Here is a 24201-nt window from a genome sequence, read left to right on the forward strand (position 1 = left end):
GAGCCGGGATCGAACCTGGGACCTCAGCGCCGTGAGGCGGTTGTGCTAACCACTAGGCCACCGTGCTGCCCGGCTAAATAATTTTTGAAGTGTTGCCATCTTTGTTCAATTCAGTCCAATTGCGCACAATAACCTCCCACAGCAACAGAACAAGGACCAGATAATCTCCCTTTGTGATATTAATTGAAGGATGAATATTGGTCAGGACACCGGGGATAATCCATCCACTCATCCTCAAAATAGAGCACAGGACCTTTGACATCCACACGAGAGAGCAGAAAGGGACTCGGTTTAAGGTCTTAGGATGATAGAATCCCTCCAGTGCAGAGGGAGGCCATTCGGCCCATCGAGTCCGCACCGACCCTTCCGAAAGAGCACTCCACCCAAGCCCACTTCCTCGCCCTATCCCAATAACCCCCTGAACCTGTAGCTATACATCTTTGGACAACAAGGGGCAATTCAGCTCGGCCAATCCACCTAACCCGCACCATCTTTGGATTGTGGGAGGAAACCAGAGCACCCGGAGGAAACCCCACGCAGACAACGGGGGAGAACGGGTGTGAACTTCACGTAGTCACCCGAGGTTGGGAATTGAGCCCGGGTCCCTGGCGCTGTGAGGCAGCGGTGCCAGCCACTGTGCCAACGTGCCGCCCAGTTGCTTAGTTCGGCACTGGGACTTGAACCTGTGACTGTCTAACTCAGAAGCAAGGGCACCACCGCAGGCACAATGGAGTCACCTTGAGGCTAATTATACCGTCCTTACCATCACTTCAACTGAAACCAGCTGATGTTCTACAATCTGCACTGACACTTGGGGGGCCTTCATGATCAGTATGGCCTAAGGTACTTGGTGAACCCCAGTGAATCAATAGGGGCTTTGAATTAATAGGAAGATCTTTGTCACAGCTTCTTATTATGTTTATATGCAGAGATATTATGACTCTCTTTAAGTTCACCTACTCTGGCATAATGGGTCGGAGTCCTTGCATACCTCTATGGTAAATCTCTAAACATTGCGTTGTTTCGAGGCAAATTTCAATTTCCTAGCCTTAGTCTTAACCTTAGTCATAGCCAGTCTCAACTTTAGTCTTCACACACCACAAAAAAAACAGGTAGAAATTCACATCTTAACGTCACGGCTCATGCAAACTCATGCGCTGTAATTTGGAGAGAGAGAGCAATTGTTGTGCTAGACATAAGTGGCTAATGTTTGGCTCGGTGTTCTGTCGCTTCTTCTGTCGTTGCCCGTCTGCCGTCCTCGTCACCTCTCTCCTCCTCCTCCTCCTCCCCATGGGCACACGGGGCCTCGCCTCGGACGTCCTCAAGTTCCTCGCGGAATAAGAGCGATGTTCTCACTCGGGAAGAACTGATCCTTCACAATCAGTTCCCCCCCCCCTCCGTCTCCCAAATCGCTGCCTCGGCGTCAAATCTTCTGGAGTCGAGTAACTCGGTTTTGTTGGGGTGGGGGGGGGGGTGTTCAGGGCGTGTGGTCCTGACCCAGATCCTGCTGCCGGCTGATCCTCAGATTGGTGTGCGGCACGTTAAGGTATTGACCCTGCACATCGATGGGTTTGCTTGCTTCGCCCTTTCAGCTCCAACGAAGCAGGCGATGGAATAAATTACGCTAAGTCTCTGCCAATACGGATTTAGCTGCAGTTCAGCTTTCCCTCACTCACGAAAGGTGTGAACGCAGGTGATTCTGAATTGGAGGCCTGTAGGCAGTCTGGGAGATCTTCCCTCCTACAAAGGTTTGCGTAAATGCCTGTGTCGGCTGTGTTCCTGCGTGACTGAAAGTCCATAATACTGAAATCGGCAGAAACCCCAGAGTCTGACATGTGAAGGTAAGGGTGATTCCTGTTTCGCTCCAGCTTAAACCCCCGTGGACTCAAATAAAGCAACTGCCCGCCCGGGCCGCGCTTGGCGTAGTCAAAATGTGCCAGTGTCACTGGGCTTCCTTGCTCTATCCCGCTAGACAGCGACGACTGACGCGACACTGATGACTGACGTGACATCGAGGCGTCCCACAAGGAATCCTCCTCTTGGGCGGAAGACCAGTCCCGTCGAGAACTCGTTCTGGGGCTCTCAAACAACAGTTGCAGGGGCATCTCCTCGTCCGAGACGTCGTTGCTGCCCGGGGTGAGACAGCGGGCGTCGGACAGAGAGGTGCCGCCCGGCAGGAAATTCTGATTCAAGACAACATAGACGTCTCGGTTGTTTGGCGCTACTTGCGCTCCGGCGGGTGGCTTGCCTCCGTCCATCAGGGCCCCCCCCCTGCAGCTTAAACGTGTCAGATCGCGAGACCAGGAAGCTTTGCTCGTCCAGGAAGATTTCCTGATGTTTCACCTTGGCCAGGTCTGGTGGAAACGTCTTTATCTCGGACATGATCTCCAGGGCGGTGGCTGGCTCTTCGCTGCTGAAGAACTGCAGGTTCCACAAAATATGCGCACTGCTTCGGCCCAGCCATTCCTGCAAAGTACAAAGTGAGATTGTTACCCTTAGCACCGGAGACCGGCAGACAGGTTCTGGTGAGGACAGAAGGTACTTCAGAAGAAGGCACCTACTTTCCCCCTCCCCACCTGGTTCCCTCTTCCAACAGTTACTCAAGTTACAGAGGACCAGAGGAACCTTGGGATGCCTGCCCACAGATCCCTGAAAGCAGCAGTACAGGTGGATAAAGTGCTTCAGGAGACATATGGGATACCTGCCTTTATTAGCCAAGGTATAGAATATAAGAGCAGGGAGGTTATGATGGAGCTGTATAAAATGCTGGTTAGGCCACAACTAGTTCTGGTCGTCACACTATAGGAAGGAGGTGGTAGGGCGGCACCGTGGCCTGTGTCGGCTGTGTTCCTGCGTGACTGAAAGTCCATAATACTGAAATCGGCAGAAACCCCAGAGTCTGACAGGTGAGACTACGGCGCTGAGGACCCAGGTTCGAATCCCGGCCCTGGGTCACTGTCTGTGAGGAGTTTGCACATTCTCCCCGTGTCTGCGTGGGTTTCACCCCCACAACCCAAAGATGTGCAGGTTAGGTGGATTGGCCACGCTAAATTGCCCCTTAATTGGAAAAAATGAATTGGATATTCTAAATTTAAAAAAAAAAGGAAGGAGGTGGTTGCACTGGAGAGAGTGCAGAGGAGATTCACCGGGTTGTTGCCTGGGCTAGAGCACTTCCACTATGAAGAGAGGCCGGATAGGCTTCATCGTGCAGCAGAGAAGGCTGAGGGGGGAACCTTATTGAGGTTTTCTTAAATTGTTTTTTTTAATTTAGAGTATCCAATTAATTTTTCCCAATTAAGGGGCAATTTAGCGTGGCCAATCCACCTACCCTGCACATCTTTTGTGTTGTGGGGGTGAAACCCACGCAAACACGGGGAGAATGTGCAAACTCCACACGGCCAGTGACCCAGAGCCGGGATCGAACCCGGGACCTCGGTGCAGTGAGGCAGCAGTGCTAACCACTGTGCCACTGTGCTGCCCTGAGGTTTTTTTAAATTATGAGGGGCATAGATAGGAAGAAACTTTTTCCCTTAGTAATAATAATCTAATAACCTTTATCATCACAAGTAGCTTTACATATACACTGCAGTGAAGTTACTGTGACAATCCCCGAGTCGCCACATTCCGGCGCCTGTTCGGAGGGAGAATTCAGAATGTCCAATTCACCTAACAAGCACGTCTTTCAGAACTTGTGGGAGGAAACCGGAGCGCCCGGAGGAAAGCCACGCAGACACAGGGAGAACGTGCAGACTCCGCACAGACAGGGACCCAAGCTGGGAATCGAACCTGGGACCCTGGCGCAGTGAAGCAACAGTGCTAACCACTGTGCTACTGTCACGCCCAAGGGGCATAGATTTAGAGGGGATTGGAGGAACACCAGAGGGCGGTGGGAATCTGGAACTCGCTGCCTGAAAGGGTGCTCGAGGCAGGAACCCTCACAACATTTAAGAAGCATTTGGATGAGTGCTTGAAATGCCAGAGCGTACAAGGCTCTGGGCCAACTGCTGGAAAATGGGATGAGAATAGATGGGTGCTTGATGGCTGGCACAGACACGATGGGCCGAAGAGCCTCTTTCTGTGCTGTATGTTTCTACTCCAAGGTACCTCTCCGCACCTCTTTACCCAAGACATCATCTCAGATGTAGGCCTCTCCTGGTATGAAAGGGCCTGCATTTATCTAACACCTTTTACATCCACAGGATGCCCCAAGAGCTTTATGGTTAATTTTAAGTGTCGGCCCCTAATTATGACGTAGGAAACGCAGCAATCAATTTGTGCGCAGCAAGTTCCCACCAACAGCAATGTGATCATGAGCAGGGCAATCTGTTTTGGGGATCTTGGTTGAGGGGCAAATATTGGCCAGGACACCGAGGAGAAGGTCCTTGCTCTCCTACAATTCCAATAATTGAGGCTCCAATTAGGGGCATATTAGTGGGCTCGTCAGCTGTTTGCTTGGGCCAGTGCAGTCCCTCCCCTGAGCCTCCCCCCTCCCCCTACTTCACCCACCCCTCACCACCCTCGCATCCCACCTCACCTGCCCAATCGCCCCTACATCGCACCCCCACAACACCGCCACTCAATAGAATGGGGGTTCTCCCTGCGGCGGTTGAGTAGGCTGGTGGGGGGGGGGGGGGGGGAGGGGAGGGCGTTGTTATGCCAACAAAGGAAGTGGCGCCGGCAGCAAAGGTTAGATCCAGCGGCGCAAAGGTCGCCGCCGGAAGGGTCTCCCGTCTGATAGGCTAGGAGGGGCCTTCCTGCTTGGCCCCGATTTAAAAAAAAAAGAAAATGTAATTAATGCCTTTCACCCCCATTTTGAGGCTCCCGCGAGTTCTTGGACCTGCCCTCCGCCTTTCCCCACTGGCGTTGCCGAGACTCTGGTGATCCCGGCCCTCTGGCTGGGCGGGCAGCATCGGGTGCCAGCCCACCCGCCTGGTGTTCGGAGCATCGTGACAAACTACACCTTCCCTCCCCTTCCCAGGATTCCGAAAGCTTCTGCTCCTGGCGGTACCAGTGACGCCAAACTAAATCAGGAGTACTGAATGTGGTCATTGAACCAAATTCTAATATGACTCTTCACAAGAAAGGTTCTCAAATATTTAAGGGTTGGATCAGAAAGTTAGTAAGACACTACAATGTGCTTTATAAAGCCGTGTTTTACCTGGAAGTTCCCTCTATACACGGTGAACAATCCATCGAACATGTTCTCAGGAGAGGGTACCAGAGGCCAAATCTTTTCCTTTATCACCCTGTAAATGAATAAAAGATCCAGTTGGTGTTGAAGCGAGACAGACACACTACCAAAGGGTTTTACTGTGTTTCTTTGTGATCATCAAATGAAGTACATCAATGTGCGTAATCCATGGAATCCCTACAGTGCAGAAGGAGGCCATTCGGCCCATTGAATCCGCACCATCACTCCAAAAGAGCATCCTACCTGGGCCCAATTACCCTCCCTATCCCGGTAACCCTACCTAACCGGCACTTTGCACACTAATGGGGCAATTTATCATGGTCAATCCACCTAACCTGCACATCTTTGGGATTGTGGGAGGAAACCCACGTAGACACAGGGAGAAGGTGCAAAAGCCAGCTAGACAGGGTGGATGGTGGGGCCTCAAAGACCTCCTGGCTGCCCAGCCTGCCCGGCAGTAGGCCACCTGAAGGCAGTTGGTCGACTCCTGACGTCATGTGGACCTACAGGCCAAGTGGAAAATCCCCTAACACTTGCCCTTATTTGGCCTTTAACTCACCCCCAGTTGGCAACTTACCACCGGCGGGCAAAACTGTGCCCCCGCCTCCACCCCACACCGGGGCAAAAATATCAGTCCCAATTTTCAAGGTTCCAGTTAACATTCAGTCAACTGTTGCACATTCTCCCCGTGTCTGCGTGGGTTTCACCCCCACAACCCAAAGACCCTTATAGAAACATTTAAAATTATGAAGGGAATAGATAGGATATATGCAGGCAGGTTGTTCCACTGGCGGGTGACAGCAGAACTAGGGGGCATTGCCTCAAAATAAGGGGAAGTAGATTTAGGACTGAGTTTAGGAGGAACTTCTTCACCCAAAGGGTTGTGAATCTATGGAATTCCTTGCCCAGTGAAGCAGTTGAGGCTCCTTCATTACATGTTTTTAAGGTAAAGATAGATAGTTTTTTGAAGAATAAAGGGATTAAGGGTTATGGTGTTCGGGCCGGAAAGTGGAGCTGAGTCCACAAAAGATCAGCCATGATCTAATTGAATGGCGGAGCAGGCTCGAGGGGCCAGATGGCCTACTCCTGCTCCTAGTTCTTATGTTCTTATCTTATGTTCTTATGTGCAGGTTAGGTGGATTGGCCACGCTAAATTGCCCTTTGGTATCCAAAGATGTGCAGGTTAGGTGGATTGGCCACGCTAAATTGCGGGCAAAACTGTGCCCCCGCCTCCACCCCACACCGGGGCAAAAATATCAGTCCCAATTTTCAAGGTTACAGTTAACATTCAGTCAACTGTTGCACATTCTCCCCGTGTCTGCGTGGGTTTCGCCCCCACAACCCAAAGATGTGCAGGTTAGGTGGATTGGCCATGCTAAATTGCCCCTTAATTGTAAAAAAAAATTAATTGGGTACTCTAAATTTATTTAAAAAAACAAAAAAACAAAAAACATTCAGTCAACTTCATTTTACTCCATTGACTGCTCCTTAAATATTCCTTCCATGGTGTAACCATGCTCGAGGCACAAGCCACGGTACAAGACAGGACCCAATGGAGAAACTTAATTGTGCCGCACCCAGGACTAGGAGGATATCGAACTAACCAACTAGAGTAACCAGCCCAGGAATTTGTATTCCAGAGTAAAGGGGGGGGGGGGGGGGGGGGGGGGGGGGGGGGGGGGGGGGGGGGGGGTAGCGACAGTTATAATCTGGGGTGCGGGGGCCATAGTGATGGTTTGAATTTTTAGCCACTGCTGTGAACTTCATGATTCTGCCACTTCTTCACAAAAGATTATAAGCCGCTCCCTAAATTATTATTGGAGAAAGTACATGTTGCATATTATCTTTGATGACCCTGAGAGATTAGTACAATCAGTTAAGTAGTGTAGTCACAGTGTAGGAAACGCTGCAGCCGATTTGCGCACAGCACAATCCCACAAACAGCAATGTGATGATGATCAGATAATGTGGTTTAGTGATGTTGACCGAGAGACGAATATTTTTTTTTTTTTAAATAATTTTATTGAAATTTTTCGATACAAACATTTACCCCTATTACATTTTAAATTATAACACCACAAGTCCCCCCTGGAAAAAACCTCCCCACGCCCTCCCCCGCGCGCACCCCCCCCCCCCCCCCCCCCCCCCCCCCCCCTTCCCCGAGAGACGAATATTGACCAGGGCCACCCTCCTTCTTTAAAATAGCATCATGGCGTCTTTTACATCCATCACGAGCAGACGGAGGGCTGAAGACGACCCCCCCCCCCCCATCCCACCGTGGCGGGCTCCCCAGCAGTGGGGCACGCGAGCCACGCGAGCCACGCAAAATGCCGCAGACACCGGCAGTGCTGGAAGACTCCGGCAGCAGCCAATGGCGAGCTGTCTCCATCCTCGCGGGTAGGGGCAGGAAAATCCCGCCCACTTCATCTGAAAGGCAGCCCCTCCGACAGTGCAATACCTCGCTGTAAACTGTGCCTTCCCAGGTTTGTGTTAAAGTCACTGGAGTGGGTCTTGAACCTACAACCTGCTGAATCTAACAGAGCCACGGGCCCTTTGTCGCCATGCAGTCAATTCTTAATTCTTCCCTTTCACTTGGGCCAGAGTTGGGGCAGAAAGTGGCATACCTGCGGTAGGTCATGAGGATGGTCAGAAACAGCAACATTCCGATCATGATGAGGGCCAAAGACAAGCTTAGAGTCAACGGATCCAGGTCTGGCGAACAGAAAAGTACACACATTTAGCAAGATCTTGCAGGGATCTCTCTACAACACCCCCCCCCCCCCCACCCCCACAGCAATTCAGGGAGAACCACTCAAGGAATGTGTTTTTCAACACTCTCTCCCGCGCCCTCTCCCTCCAACACTCTCCCACTCTCTCCTCCACTCTCTCGCTCTCTTCTTCACTCGCTCTCTCTCTCTGCCCCACTCTCTCACTGCTCCAAAGTCGCATGAGCAATTTGAGTGGAACATCTTTTTGTTCCCAGTTCTGCTGCGGCCTGAGCAGAACAGATGATTTATTTGAGAACATCAAGACTCACCCGCAGGGCCGGCTCGGGCAGTCGCCCGGGGCGCCATGTGCGAGGGGCGCCGCGTAAAAGACTCGGGTATCGCGCATGCGCAGTTGGGCCGGTGCCAACCAGCGCATGCGCGGTGGCCGCCCTCCCTCAGGCCGCCCCGCACAAACATGGCGGATGGATCCAGGCTCGGCGGTGGTCACTCCGGCCCCCCCCCCCTCGGGCCACCTCCGCCCCCCCCCCCCCTGCCACCCCCCCCCCCCCCCCCCCCGCCCCCGCCCCCCTCCCCGGACCCGCCCCCGCCCCCCCCCCCCCGGCCCCCCCCCCCCCCCCCGGGGCCTCCCCCCCGGCCCCCCCCCCCCAAAGGGCGCCGAAGTTCAGCTTGCCCGGGGCGCCAGCAACCCTAGGGCCGGCACTGTTCACCCGGTGAACAGAATCCAGTTAGTATGTTTGGCCATCAAGGCAAAAAGCCCTGATATCAGAGCAGTGAAGAGCCTCTAAAAAGGGCACTGTTTAATGACGTACTTAGAGCACGTATAAAGAGAGACTGCTGGGACAGTGGGCCGGAAGCAGATGCTGAATTCTGTCAATAAACCCAACATCAAGGGAAGTGCCAGCGTCTAGTTTCATACTTCACCAACTGCCTAGGAATTAGCATCAGCGACAGATTGGAATGCAGTTGGCAAAATGGGTACATCCTAAAAAAATAGGGTGTGGAAAAGGTATATTTGGCAGAATAATTCAAGATAAACTGAGTCAGTGGGACCAAGGAACACAGAGGTAAACCCCCAACATCAACTCTTCTTCACGTGTATGTATCAATACTGGCATTGACCTGAATGGTCTGTTACACTCCTATAGAGCTCTGCATAATTCCATTTCATGTCACAAGAGAACGTGGGCTTGGTTTCTGGGGCACGACTGTGGGCAGTAGGAACCCGGAATAGTTTTAGAAATGGGTGGACTCCATGCGTGGGGCAGGGGGGGCAACCTCTTGTATTTACACCGGGTGGAGGAACTAGAATTGGCTGAAGCACATCCATCTCCAAAATTCCCAATATTTGTCATCAGGTGGGCGGCATGTGGATAACAAGGGCAGCACGGTAGCACAGTGGTTAGCACAATTGCTTCACAGCTCCAGGGTCCCAGGTTCGATTCCCGGCTGGGTCACTGTCTGTGCGGAGTCTGCACATCCTCCCCGTGTGTGCATGGGTTTCCTCCGGGTGCTCCGGTTTCCTCCCACAGTCCAAAGATGTGTGGGTTAGGTGGATTGGCCATGATAAATTGCCCCTTAGTGTCCAAAATTGCCCTTAGTGTTGGGTGGGGTTACTGGGTTATGGGGATAAAGTGGAGGTGTTGACCTTGGGTAGGGTGCTCTTTCCAAGAGCCGGTGCAGACTCGATGGGCCGAATGGCCTCCTTCTGCACTGTAAATTCTATGACAGAAAAAAACACTGGGACTGCGGTGCTGAGGACCCGGGTTCGAATCCCGGCCCTGGGTCACTGTCCGTGTGGAGTTTGCACGTTCTCCCCGTGTCTGCGTGGGTTTCACCCCCACAACCCAAAGATGTGCAGGCTAGGTGGATCGGCCAGGCTAAATTGCTCCTTAATTGGAAAAAAAAAATTGGGTACTCTAAATTTTAAAAATATATATATTTGTCATCAGCTTCCAATGCGAATCTTCCCAATGGTTTCTTATTTCTCGTCGCCATGGTAGGTAATATACTTGGATTAGAGAAATCCCCCTCCCCAAAGATCTCGGGCGAAATTCTCCCCCCCCCCACGACGGGTGGGAGAATAGCGGGAGGGCCTTCCCGACATTTTTGACGCCCTCCCGCTATTCTCCCACCCCCCCGCCGAAATCCCGACACGAATCGCTGCCGCCGTTTTTTTTACGGCCGGCAGCGATTCACAGCTGTTAGAAGGGCCGAAGTCCCAGCCCTTTACGACCTTTTTACGAACGGCAAACACACCTGGTCCTGCCGTTCGTAAAAACGTCGTGACTACCTGGAAAAAAATAACCATGGCACCGATTGGCACGGCAGTACCACGGCCGTGCCAAGGGTGCCATGGGCCCGCGATCGGTGGGCACCGATCGCGGGCAGCGGGCCCGATGCCCGCGCACTATTTGTCCTTCCGCCGCCCCGCAGTATCAATACGCGGGGCGGCTGAGGGGCAACCCGGACCGCGCATGCGCGGGTTTCGCGCAAAAACGCGATGACGTCACCCGCGCATGCGCGGGTGGAGTCTTCCCACCTGCGCATGCGCGGCTGACGTCATATGACGCGTCAGCCGGCGCTAAGTCCGACAAGCGGGCTTAACGATTTTCGTTAAGCCCGACTTGTCGGAGCCTCCGACGTCGGGCTGCTAGCCCCGACGGGGGACCGATTCTGGGGCGCGATGCCGTAAAACCCGCCCGGGTTTTACGGCAGTTTGACGATTTCTCCCGTTTTGGGAGAATTTCGCCCCTCATTCCGCAAAAGGTGAACTAATGCCTGGTCAGAAAACACAGAGGGAATTCACATACCTGAGCCCGTCACGGCGGACACAGGCCTGGACCATATAGTCCAGTAGCCATCGATAGCGACTCCATCAGGCTTTGCCCGGACACTGACAAGGTACTCAGTCTGCGATTTGAGCTTCACGAAGATGCATTCCGTCTTCTTTTTGATGGTCTCCACCTACATAGATGATAGAAGGTAATATTGATACATGTTGCATGGTGGCCACGTTCAGGATTAGTTCAGCAATTTTGCGGGGCTCAGATATTGGCATAGCGACAAAACATCCGATGGTTACACAGCGCAACAGGACTATTCCTGACTAGAATGGAGATGACTGGATAATCCCCACCTCCGGCCCTGGAGGCCGCACTGCTGTAAGTGGCCGCAACCATTTTCTTTTGTTAAAACCCTCTGTTACAATTCCCCACGCGAATCACGAGCAGTCACTGATCTCCCAAACAACTATATTTACTTCTTCACGGCCCCTGCTCCCTCGATCACAGTTGGAAATTAACCAACCCCCAAACTTCTCTCCATTGGCAGTCGTCTTAAATCAGTGTTGTCTGGTTGTCCACCAGTGCGGAGAGTTTCTCCCCATCTATGCTGTCCAGAGGGCAGCACGGTGGCCTAGTGGTTAGCACAGCTGCCTCACGGCGCTGAGGTCCCGGGGCTGCGGTGGGACTGCGGTGCTGAGGACCCGGGTTCAATCCCGGCTCTGGGTCACTGTCCGTGTGGAGTTTGCACATTCTCCCCGTGTCTGCGTGGGTTTCGCCCCCGCAACCCAAAAAAATGTGCAGAGTAGGTGGATTGGCTACGCTAAATTGCCCCTTAATTGGAAAAAATAATTGGGTAATCTAAATTTAAAAAAAAAAAATCTATGCTGTCCAGACCCCTCATGGTTTTGAACATCTCGATCAAATTTGCTCTCAACCTCCTGTCCTCCGAGGGGGACTGCCCCAGCTTCCCCGATCTATCCACCTGACTGAAATCCTTCATCCCTGGAACCAGCCTTGTAAATCCTTTCTGCACCATCTCTCTAATGCCTTCACCTCCTCCCTAAAGTGTGGTGCCCAGAACCAGAAACAGCACTCCAGTCGAGGCTGAACTAGGGTTTTACACAAGCTTCTCAGTAACGACATCGAGAGATGAACTGGGACTCGTGAGGCAGCCCCTTCCACTTGCAACGATGCACGTTCACAAACTTCATCGCCCCGAAAGGTATTTATGAGTAAGAAAAACTGTGCAGAGTCCAGCAGTCCCCCGGCTGCCCAGTAGCAGCACACCGGCTGCCCAGACCCCTACATGACTTCTGGATGCCTTCCAGATGTGTTCTGCCTAAGAGGGGACTCCACCCCCCCCCCCCCCCCCCCCGGGTTGATTGACCAAGCTCGGTTCCAACTGGTCCCCCCAGGCGACCCTCCTCTGATGTGTTTCCCTTAAAGGGGCGATCAGCACAATCAACCAGACTACTCGGGCAATGAGACGTGGCTTCTGTTACCTTTTGTACACTGGAACCAACTGAAGAGATGCTGACTTCGTACATTATACTGTCTTCCAGGTTTTTTAGTCGAGGCGCTGACCACTGGACATGGAGCTGGTTGGGTTTCTCAGCCCGCTGTACTGTGACGTTAGACGGCGGATCTAAAATAACTGAGGAAAGAAAAGGGACGTCAGAAGTGAGATTTTTTTTTTTGCCCCGCGATATGAACGAGGGAATGGGAGGAGGCCATTCAGCAGTGGAAGCCTGTTCCGCCCACCAGAACGGTGACGGTGGTCAAAAGAGGCATTAAAGGAGGGTCAAGCAGATCGGACACATCCCAAAGCTCCTGTTTGAAGAAGAGCAGATAATTCCCAAGACTCCGCAAGGGCGGCATGGTGGCACAGTGGTTAGCACTGCTGCCTCGCGGAGCCAGGGTGCTCGGGTCTCTGTCTGGGTGGAGTTTGCACGTTCTCCCAGTGTCCGCGTGGGTTTCCTCCGGGTGCTCCGGTTTCTACCCACAGTCCGAAGATGTGCAGGTTGGGCGGATTGACCATGATCAATGTGCGGGTTTACAAGGAAAGGCCGGGGGGAGTGGGTCTAGGTAGGTTACTCTTTCAGATGGTTGGCACAGACTCGAGGGGCCGACTAACCTTCTTCTGCACTGTCAAGATTCTATGACTTTCTGTCCTCACTCAATCGTAGAATCCCTGCAGTGCTGAAGGAGGCCATTCAGCCCATCGAGTCTGCACCGATCCTCTGAAGGAGCTGGACCCACTCCCCCGCCCTATCCCCGTAACCCCACCTAACCATTGGACACGAAGAGACAATATTTAGCCTGGCCAATTCACCTTACCTGCTCATCATTGGACTGGGGGAGGAAACCGGAGCACCCGGAGGAAACCCAGGCAGTCACGGGGAGAACGTGCAGACTCCACACAGACAGTCACCCAAGTGGTGTCAACATTGAATAGCAGGGGCAGCATGGTGGCGCAGTAGATTAGCCCTGCTGCCTCAGGGCGCCGAGGTCCCAGGTTCGATCCCGGCTCTGGGTCACTGTCTGTGTGGAGTTTGCACATTCTCCCCGTGTTTGCATGAGTTTCACCCCCATAACCCAAAGATGTACAGGGTAGGTGGATCAGCCATGTTAAATTGCCCCTTAATTGGAAAAAATGAATTGGGTACTCTAAATTTATGAAAAATAGATTTTTAAAAAACATTGAATAGATTAGCAGAACATTCATTGCTCTACTATTTGTGGAACATAGTAAATTCAGATTAACCCTTATTTGTGGCCAAGCAAAGGTCACCGTACTTCAAAAAGTAATTCATTAAACTTTTATCTGCACAGCTTAATGTTAAAGAGGGTTGATAGCTGCAAGTTTGATTATAATTCAGCGGCTTCTCTCTTACTCGTTCTTTTAAAATTTAGAGTACCCAATTATTTTTTCGAATTAAGGGACATTTTAGCGTGGCCAATCCACCTACCCTGCACATCTTTGGGTTGTGGGGGCGAAACCCACGCAGACACGGGGAGAATGTGCAAACTCCACACGGACAGTGACCCGGGGCCGGGATCGAACCCGGGTCCTCAGCGCCGTAGGCAGCAATGCTAACCACTTGGCCACGGTGCTGCCCCTCTCTTACTCTTACTCAACCACATGACTGTGACCTTCAAAGCAAATCGAGGTCTATGTTATGAAGGGAAGACTTGCTCTTCTTTACTTATCTTTCACAACCTCACAGTGTTCCACTGCGCTCTACAGCCAATGACGCATATGTGAGGCACACATCCTTGTAATGGAAGAAACACAGTGAGCTCCCATAAAATGCAATGTGACAACGACCAGAGCATCTGTGATCTTGTGAGAGGGATTTGGCCGGGTCATCAGAAAAAATTCTCCTGGTGCTCTTCGATCAGTTCCACGGAATCTCTTACATTATATCCTTTTTTAAAAAATTTATTGTACCCAATTAATTTCTTTCTAATTAAGGGGTAATTTAGCGTGGCCAATCCACCTACCCTGCACATCTTTGGGTTGTGGGGGCGAAACCCACGCAAACACGGGGAGAATGTGCAAACTCCACACGGACAGTGTGACCCAGAGCCGGGATCGAACCTGGGACCTCGGCGCCGTGAGGCAGCAGTGCCAAGCACTGCACCACCGTGCTGCATGGAATCTCTTATATCCAAGTGGTTTTAGCATCTCACCTGAAAGGCAGCACTTCCGGCAGCGCAGCACTCCCTCGGCACTGCACTAGGGTGTAAGTCAGGGATGAGAGTGCTACCCACTGAACCATCAGCGCTGCCTTAACGAATTCATCATAGGTATACTCACCGACATAGTTGATGTAGACGTCCTGTCTGCTCATTATTACACTTGAGTTCAGCGACACCTCGATCTCCAGTGGAGCAAATAAAGAAACATCCCTGGTTGGGAATGTACAGATGTATCGGCTCATGTTCCTGCCAATCCTTTCCATGGATAGGGGACATTCCTTCTTCTCCCCATCGTCCCTGTAGGATCATGAAACATTGCAGAAAGAGCTGGGTTGAGTGGATAGAGGTCCATAGCCAGCGGGAATAGATTAAGGGTAAGGAAGTAAGAGGTCTAGAGGGGCTTTGAAGGCTAATGTTTTCACCCATGACGGGGATCTTGAATTCACCGCCTGAATGTGTGGTAGAGGCAGAATCCCCCATGGTGTTTAACACAATGACATAGATTTGTACTTGAGGACCCGTTGGACCAAGAGCCTGAAAGATCCTTCCCGGTCAGCATGGGCACGATGGGCTGAGTGGCCTCTTGCCATGCTGTAAATTTCCATGATTCGATGATAAGAACAGCTTAAAATTGAAGGCCGGGACTTTGGTGGGTGGGTGGGTCACCTGGTCGATTTCAACGCGCCTACTCGTCGAGGTTTATAATGAAAATGAAAATCGCTTATTGTCACGAGTAGGCTTCAATGAAGTTACTGTGAAAAGCCCCTAGTCGCCACATTCTGGCGCCTGTCCGGGGAGGCTGGTATGGGTAATGGGAGGTAGGGTTACAGTCAACCCTTATGCCTTGTGCTAATTCGGTATTTGTGTCAGGTCATACAATAACAACAACAACTTGCATTTATATAGCGACTTCGATGTTGTAAAATGCAAGCTCATAAGATTATCGGAGCAGAATTAGGCCATTCGGCACATTGGGTCTGCACCGCCATTCGATCATGGCCGATCTCATCCTGGCCTTAACTCCACCGTCCTGCCCGTTCTCCGTAACCCTTCAACCCGTTTCCGATTAAAACATCTGTCTAACTCCTCCTTAAACTTACTCACTGTCCCAGCATCCACCGCACCCTGGGGCAGTGAATTCCACAGATTCACCACCCTTTGGGAGAAGTAGTTTCTCCTGACCTCTGTTTTAAATTTGCTACCTCTCATCCTGAGACTATGACCTCTCGTTTTAGAATGCCCCACAAGAGGAAGTATCCGCTCCACGTCTACTTTCTCCATACCTTTTATCATCCTGTCATCCCTTAATTTGATCTCCCGTCATTCTTCTAAACTCTAGAGAGTACAGGCCTTCCCAAGATGCTTCACAGGAGGGCAACTTGCCAACACAACTTGACCCCCCCATCCCCACCCCCACCCCCCAAGCCGCATCAGGAGAAGCTAGGACAACAGGACAAATGTTTCCGGTCAAAGAGGTAGGTTGTAACTTTAATAAGGACCTGGGGACTCCACACCGAGTAAAATAAGGAAACGTTTATTTACGCAAACGATATGTGTGCCAGGTTTCAACTGAGGCCGGTGCCTTACTGGCCGACCTTATATACACCGGGTAATTGAGATACCCCAGCCCCTCGCGGGGCAGCACGTACTCCGCCAGGAGCACGGGGAAGACAAGCATTCCCATTCCGTAGGTCCCGTGCGGGATTTTACAGTAACCGGGGGCGCAATTCTCCCAACGGGAGTCTAAGTGCCGACGCAGGAGTGAAAACCGGAGTGTCCCGGTCCCATACAATAACAACAACAACTTGCATTTATATAGCGACGTCGATGTTGTAAAACGCAAGCGCTCGCTCCCAGCCCCCTATTCTCACGCCCCCGAGGGGGCTAGGAGCGGCGTTGCGTCATTTACGCGCGCTGGGCCTTGGCGCCGTGTAAAAAGCCGATTGTCATAAAAAAACCCATCTGGATCATTAACGCCCTTAAGTGAAGGAAATCTGCCGTCCTTACCTGGTCTGGCCTACATGTGACTCCATGTACAAAGATGTGCAGGTTAGGGAGATTGGCCGTGCTAGAAATTGCCCCTTAGTGTAGTGTCAAAGTTGTGCAGGTTAGGTGGGGTTATGTGGTTTCAGGGATAGGATGGGAAGGGGGCCTAGGATGGGAAGGGGGCCTTGGGCAGCACGGGGGCACAAGTCACTAGGACTGTGGCTTCACGGCGCCAGGATCCCAGGTTCGATTCCCCGCTGGGTTTCTGTCTGTGTGGAGTCTGCACGTTCTCCCCGTGTGTGCGTGGGTTTCCTCCGGGTGCTCCGGTTTCCTCCCACAATCCAAAGACGTGCAGGTTAGGTGGATTGGCCATGATAAATTGCCCTTAGTGACCATAAAAGGTTAGGAGGGGTTATTGGGTTACGGGGATAGGATGGAAGTGAGGGCTTAAATGGGTCGGTGCAGACTCGATGGGCCAAATGGCCTCCTTCTGCACTGTATGTTCTATGTTCTAGAGTGCTCTTTCAGAGGGCTGGAGCAGACTCGATGGGCTGAATGGCCTCCTTCTGCACTGTAGGGATTCCAAACGCTCTTTTGAGAAGGGTACTTAGGGATGAGCAACAAATGCTGGCCTTACCCATCCACATTTGTAAAATGAAATGTAAAAAGTCAGGAATTGACCTACCCTTGCAGGTCCTGGTAGAACAATCTGTAGTCGTTGGTGTGGCTCCCATTCCTTTCATCCCAGAAGCAGAGGAAGTCTTCCAGCGTTTGAGTGAAGCAGTTCAGCGGTTCGGATCCCGCTGCCGTGACCAGACGCACTAGGGGGGGGATCAAAAGAGAGATTGCATCTGTCACACTGAACCAGAGCTGTTAGTGCTGGCTGCCCCCACAAGACATAGGGAGCAGGAGTAAGCCATTCGGCCCATCGTGCCTGCTCCGCCATTCATTGAGACCACGACTGATCTGAAGTGACAGCCCTCGGCTCCACTTTCCTGCCTTATCCCCATGATTCCCACCCTGATTATAAAATCCACGGGGCTGAGAGCTGACTGATTGATAGCCATCATCCCTCCAGAATAGAGGTGCACTGTTGGAGGTGTCGTCTTTCCGATGAGACATTAAACTGAGGTCACGTCTTCCCTATGAGGATGTAAAAGATCCCATGGCAGTTTTAGAAGAAAAGATAGGGAATTCTCCCAATAGCACAACACAAATAAACACCACGTCCCACACACACTTGTACTGGTGGGCTGGACGAATGTTGACTGTTGACAATTAGCACAATTGCCCATTGCCCTATGCTGGTACTGGCTTTACAACTGAAGCCATCCACATTATTAATGCTGAAAAGAGGAGACATACTGTCAAAGATTTTTGGTTTGATTGCACCAGGAAAGATCCAAGAATGCCAAATTTCAAAACTGGCCCCCTTTGAAATTTGATATTCCTGCGTCTGCCCTGATGAGTGCATGATGAAAAGCTTCGACAGCATGTCTCTTTTTTCAGCCGTAATCAACCTCTGTGCGACCAAGTGTCTATCTATTTTAATTTAGTCTCTCTGACCTGTTTCCACAGCCTTTCATTATTTTTCCATTTCAACTACATAACTGATTCCCTTTTGAGGAATGTTACACTCCCAACCTCAGTATTTTCTGATAATCCTCCCTTCTAAAACCAACAATTACTCTCCTGCAATTATCCTCAATTTGTACCCCCTTATCAGCGATGTGCCAAATAACAGGGAGAATCTTTTATTGTTTACTTTCTCTGAACCTTCTAGAAGTTACCAAATCTCCATTGGATTCATCGTCACTCTGCTCCAGTGAAAATCGCCAATTGGGAGCTTTCTGTCATAATCCTACGATATTTCTCACTTGTAGCTCTCTTACTTTAACTGAGGCAATTGCCCAATTTAAAATAAACGATGTTACCACCTCAGTAAGTGTGATTTGATGCAGGCCTGTTAATTGCTCACACATCAACACCCTGCGAGGTGATTTTCCAGTTTAAAATCCTCGCTAAAAGCCCGAGATCAGGTTACCAACTGAAATCGCGCAATATCTACTCCAGGAATTTTAGTCTTTAGCCTGTGCTATTTAACCTCCAACCTGGCCCAGTACCTTTGAAGCCACAGATCGGGTCCACTTTGACAGACAGTGATATACAAATGATGTGGAGATGCCGGCGTTGGACTGGGGTGAGCACAGTAAGAAGTCTTACAACACCAGGTTAAAGTCCAACAGGTTTGTTTCAAACACGAGCTTTCGGAGCGCAGCTCCTTCCTCAGGTCAGGACCTCAGGACCTGAGGAAGGAGCAGTGCTCCGAAAGCGAGCGTTTGAAACAAACCTGTTGGACTTTAACCTGGTGTTGTAAGACGTCTTACTGTGATATACAAAGGCACACCCTGAAGCTAATTTTAGGCTAGTTACTGTGACGGTCAGAAGTGGCTCGATGGGCAGCACGGTGGCACAGTGGTTAGCATTGCTGCCTACGGCGCTGAGGACCCGGGTTCGAATCCCGGCTCTGGGTCACTGTCCGTGAGGAGTTTGCACATTCTCCCCGTGTCTGCGTGGGTTTCACCCCCACAACCCAAAAGATGTGCAGGATAGGTGGATTGGCCACGCTAAAATTGCCCCTTAATTGGAAAAAATAATTGGGTACTCTAAATTAAAAAAAAAAAGAAGTGGCTCGAGATTGACAATGGTCCTCTTTGGGAAGAGGTTCAGTTATCCCAGGTTGGGGCAGCACGGTGGCGCAGTGGGTTAGCCCTGCTGCCTCACGGCGCCGAGGTCCCAGGTTCGATCCCGGCTCTGGGTCACTGTCCGTGTGGAGTTTGCACATTCTCCCCGTGTTTGTGTGGGTTTCACCCCCACAACCCAAAAGATGTGCAGACTAGGTGGATTGGCTACGCTAAATTGCCCTTAAATTGGAAAAAACAGAATTGGATACTCTAAGATTTTATTTTTTAAAAGTTATCCCAGGTCATATGAATCAAGTTCCTGATTTTGATCCGGAAGTCAGGTAAAAACTGGGGGCGGGGGAGAACTGGGGGGTGGGGTGAAACAAGCGAGTCTTTGTATATTCTCATCGATTTCTTTTTTAAAAAGAAAATAATGTTCTACTGTAATTTATTGGCGCTTTGTAGAGTGTGGGGTGAGGAAATTTTAGCATGGCCAATCCACCTACCTTGCACATCTTTGGGTTGTGGGGGCGAAACCCACGCAGACACGGGGAGAACGTGCAAACTCCACACGGACAGTGACCCAGGGCCGGGATCGAACCTGGGACCTCGGCGCCGTGAGGCAGCCGTGCTAACCACTGTGCTACCGTGCTGCCCCCTGATCCCTTTCTTGACCAAGAACCTATCTATCTCTGTCCTAAAGGCACCCAGTGAAGTACTTTCTGATGTCAAGTCACTGTTGCCGTTCAGGGAACATGACAGTTAACATTTATCCCACACGCCACCTTTAATGGGACAGGGAACGGTGCCAATTCAGGGGGTGTCGCCATCAAAATCCCAATGAGTCAGCCTTTCACAGGGGAGCTGGGGCGGGTGCCGTTCAGTGCTGGTTGCCCAGGGTATTGGAGGCCCCCAGGTGCATGGGCAAAGTGCTAACCAGGCACTGCCACCCTGGCATTCTAGCAGTGCCACCTGGGTGCCCAGAGACCCCCTCATGGTGGGTGAGGGCTGGGATGGGTTCGGGGGTCGCGTCGGAGAGGAGCTGAGCTCCTCAGTGCAGTAAACGGGGCTAAGTGCGGCCTTGTCAGGGGGTTTGGCGCTGAGACCTCCAATCTACCTGGAAGGACATTAGATAAGTGGGGTGTTTCTTGGTGCCACAAGCGCTGGGAAACACCCAGCTAATCGTGCGTGCTACGGGACTCTGACCCCATTCGGGTAGATAGCGCCCCTTCTTCCAGCTCTTTGCAAGGGCTGGTGCAGACTCGATGGGCCGAATGGCCTCCTTCTGCGTTGTCAATTCTATTATTCGGTTCTATGATTTTTGTCCGAGTTTTCTTTCCGCGACCGGATAATAGGAGATCAAGAAGGACGCCACTTAATTGTACCTCTTCAAAACAGTGAGGGGGGCCATAAGACCATAACACATAGGGCCAGAAGCAGACCATTCGTCCCTTCGATTATGCTCCACCATTCAATGAGATCATGACTGATCTGATACTATAATCCTCAACTCCACATTCCCGCCTTATCCCCATAACCCTCGATTCCCTCACTGATTAAAAACCTGTCTCTCTCAGCCTCGAACATACTCAACGACCCGGCCTCTACAGCTCTCTGTGGTAAAGAATTCCACAGATTCACTACCCTTCTCATCTCTGTCTTAAATGGGCGACAACTTGCTGTGAAATTATACCCTCTGGTCCTAGACTCTCCCACAACGGGAAAGGAACAATTTCTTAACATCTACCTTGTCAGGCCCCCTGAGAATCCTATGTGTTTTTGGAATGCCCCCCACGGAACCTACGGAGTGGGAATGTTTGCCTTCTTCGTGCTCCTTGTAGAGCACGAGTTCTCCTGCTAGGAGCGGGGGTATCGCAATTAACCCGTGCATGTAACCAGGGTCAGGCCCAACCTACTCAACCTCTCCACGCAAGCAAATCTCTCCATACCCGGGGTCAAACTAGTGAACCTTCCCTGGGCTGCCTCCAGTGCCAATGTACCTTTCCGCGGCACGGTAGCACAGTGGGGGGGCGGCACGGTAGCACAGTGGTTAGCACTGTGGCTCCACAGCTGCAAGGTCCCAGGTTTGATTCCCGGCTTGGGTCGCTGTCTGTGCGGAGTCTGCACGTTCTCCCCATGTGTGCGTGGGTTTACTCCGGGTGCTCCGGTTTCCTCCCACAGTCCAAAGGTGTGCAGGTTGGGTTGATTGGCCACGCTACATTGCCCTTATTGTCCAAAAAGATTAGGAGGGGTTACGGGGATAGGGTGGAAGTTTGGCCTTAAGTGGTCTTTCCAAGGGTTGGTGCAGACTCGATGGGCCAAACGGCCTCCTTCTGCACTGCAAATTCTGTGTTCCATGTTCTATGTTCCTTCGACAAGGGGACATAAACTGTTCAAAACGGGACCTTGATTTAACGTCCCTCCTGAAATGCAAGGGTACACCTTGAGTCACGAGAGGCTGTGTGGGGGGGACAACTTGTTTATGTTAGTGGCTCGTTTACGTGCTTTACTGAAAGAAGCTGGGACGGAATGCTAATCTTCCCCAACCACACCTCGTGGAACCAGTAAATTACACCACTCTGCTCAAGTGCCTGTTCTTGGCCCCCATCAATTGCAACACATGTTTGGAAAGATAAGGCGCGCTTCCAACATCACTGCTCGTAAACCCTGTAACAAACAACAAGGCGGGCAGACAGTGTGCACCATGTTTGCGCTCAAGAAATGTTATCTGGCGCTACCTGAGCGCAAAGGAAAACTGTTTTTGCAAACCCAGTGTCTCTGAGGCGGCCGAAACAATTGGGCTCAAAGTCCTATTTTTTATTAAAAGAGAGAGAGAGAGGAGTTGTGTTTTCCAAGCGCTCACCCGCATAAAATGAATAAAAGGTCGAACAAATGGAACAGGTTCATTGGCAAAGCCGGGACCATGCTCGATTGGACTGGGGCTTAACTGTGAATCTCAGGCACTTCAATCGGATGTTTTATCCCTTTCAAAGGAGTCAATCAGCACGGAAGGAGGCCATTCAGCCCATCGAGTCTGCACTGACCCTCCGAAAGTGCACCCTACCTAGACACCCCCTCTTCCCCTTCCCCTAACCAATCCTTAAATTCCCCCAGTAGGGGGATTTCTGCCGTTTCCACATCGGCCCCCAACCCTGGTTGAATCTTTATAGGGGTCGGGGGAGGTGTGGGCAGCCCATCCACCCTCGAGCCCATTGAGGCCATCAAATGGATAATTGACAGCCACTTAAAGGCCTCATCCCACCACCACCGCTAATTTAACCCATGGTAGGAGAAGGCCAACACCATGCAGGAAGCTTGGCAGCTTTAGCTGCCTGGGTTGGTGTTGACTTTTGATGGTTATAGGGGGAGGAGGAACCTCCACTGTGGGTCCCCTTGGCCAACTGAAGGCACCATTCTTTCCTGCAGTTATACTTGCCCCTTTCTCCTCTTGGTCCAAGCCCTCCACCCCCTCCCCCCCCCCCCTCACCCATGCCCTTGCCCTGGCTGGCCAGCCAGGCCTTCATGGTGCCCCAGGGTGATCTGGGCATCTGGGCTCCTCTTCTGCAGGGGGTAGTCCCAGCAGGGTTAACAGAGTTGTCAATCATCCAATTAAAGACCCTCTCATCCACCCAGCCTGTACCACACAATTGCTTGGGCTGCTAAAGGGCAAGGGACATTCGCACAAGGGCCATGCCCATCTCCAACTGGAGAGAATCTAACCATCTCCCCTTGACATTCAATATCACCATCACTAAATCCCCTACCATCAATATCCTGGGGAAACTGAACCGGAGCAGCCATAAAAACGTTGCGCTGTGTTTCTCCAGCAGGTGAGGCTAGGAATCCTGCTGGAGTAACTCACCTCCTGACTCCCCAAAGCCTGCCCACAATCTACAAGGCACAGATCAAGAGTGTGATGGAATCCTCCCCATTTACCTGGGTGAGGGCAGCACCACAACACTCGGAAAGCTCAACACTGCCCGGGATTGGCACCCCATCCACCACCTCAAACACTCGCTCCCTCCGCCGCCAGTTCACAGTGTGTACCATCTACAAGATAGATGCATGGCAGGAACTCACCAAGGCTCCTTAGCAAACCCACAACCCCCACCATCCAGAAGGACAAGGGCAGCCGACACATGGGGAACACCGCTGCCTAGAGATTCCCCTCCAAGTCACACAGCTGGCTTGGAAATATATCCACCGTTGCTTCACTGTCGCTGGGTCAAAATCCTGGAACTCCTTCCCTAACAGCACAGTGGGTGTACCTACACCACACGGATTGCAGCGGTTCAAGAAAGGCAGCTCAAATGCTGGGCCGAGCCCACATTCAGCGCAAGAATTTTCATAAACGATTCGAACATTTGATATAAATTCCACCAAATACGCGTCCAGTTCAGTCACTTTGATAAACATTGCCACAATTCAGTCAACAACAACAAAAAATGAATGAATTGTGAGGTTGTTTCATTATTCAGGAATGCGCTTGAAGATGAGCAATATAATTCTGGGGTCACGATATCAAAACGTTTATGAGGTAAATCTCCCTAAAGGTCAGTTGTCCCACTCGGGTGAGAAGCAAGGACACGTGAAGGCTCAATGCATCAGGCAACCCGCGTCTTTCACCCAGAACAAAGCCAACTTTATCTCGCCGTGAATGAGCAAAATTATCTTTTCCTTCAAAGCAAACTCAAACATGGAGCTGAAGAAGGCAATTCAGCACTTTGAGCCTGTTCTTAAAAATGTCTGTAAATGTCAAGTCCAGTCTGCATGAAAACTTGACCTGAGGGTCCACACAGGCAGAGTAATAAACCTTAAAAGCCTTACTTTTGTCTTCCAAGTTCAATGATCTTGCTTCAAAGACAGCAGCGGCGCTTAACACAATGAGGTAAGATCCTATTTTCCACTGGCAGCAGGGATGAATCATGGTGTGAGGCTTTCCAATTGTGATCGTGAAGTGTCTCTGCTGGTTCCTGCAAGTGTTGTGAGACTAGTAAACACACTCCAGCGTGAAACTGCTTTGCAAATCTTACGCGATCTGGTGGGGGAGGGGGCGGGAGGAGCACCGCCACTTCCAGTCTGTCACCCAGGTCCTTTGGAAAATAGCCTAAACGCCCTCCTACATC

The 24201-nt window shown here is 51.4% G+C and overlaps 1 protein-coding gene across 1 annotated transcript; it reads right to left on the reverse strand.

Annotated features, from left to right (window-relative positions):
• epor (erythropoietin receptor) lies at positions 1–24130 on the reverse strand. The gene is given in 9 exon segments (XM_038785067.1): positions 1–2258; positions 2260–2466; positions 5159–5246; positions 7816–7903; positions 10731–10884; positions 12206–12357; positions 14524–14702; positions 17077–17212; positions 23903–24130. Coding segments are annotated over 9 exon segments (1716 nt in total). The 5' UTR covers positions 24003–24130; the 3' UTR covers positions 1–1646.
• Positions 24131–24201: the final 71 nt, after the last annotated feature.

This window comes from Scyliorhinus canicula, chromosome 25 (assembly GCF_902713615.1).
Source record: "Scyliorhinus canicula chromosome 25, sScyCan1.1, whole genome shotgun sequence".
Taxonomy (NCBI): domain Eukaryota; kingdom Metazoa; phylum Chordata; class Chondrichthyes; order Carcharhiniformes; family Scyliorhinidae; genus Scyliorhinus; species Scyliorhinus canicula.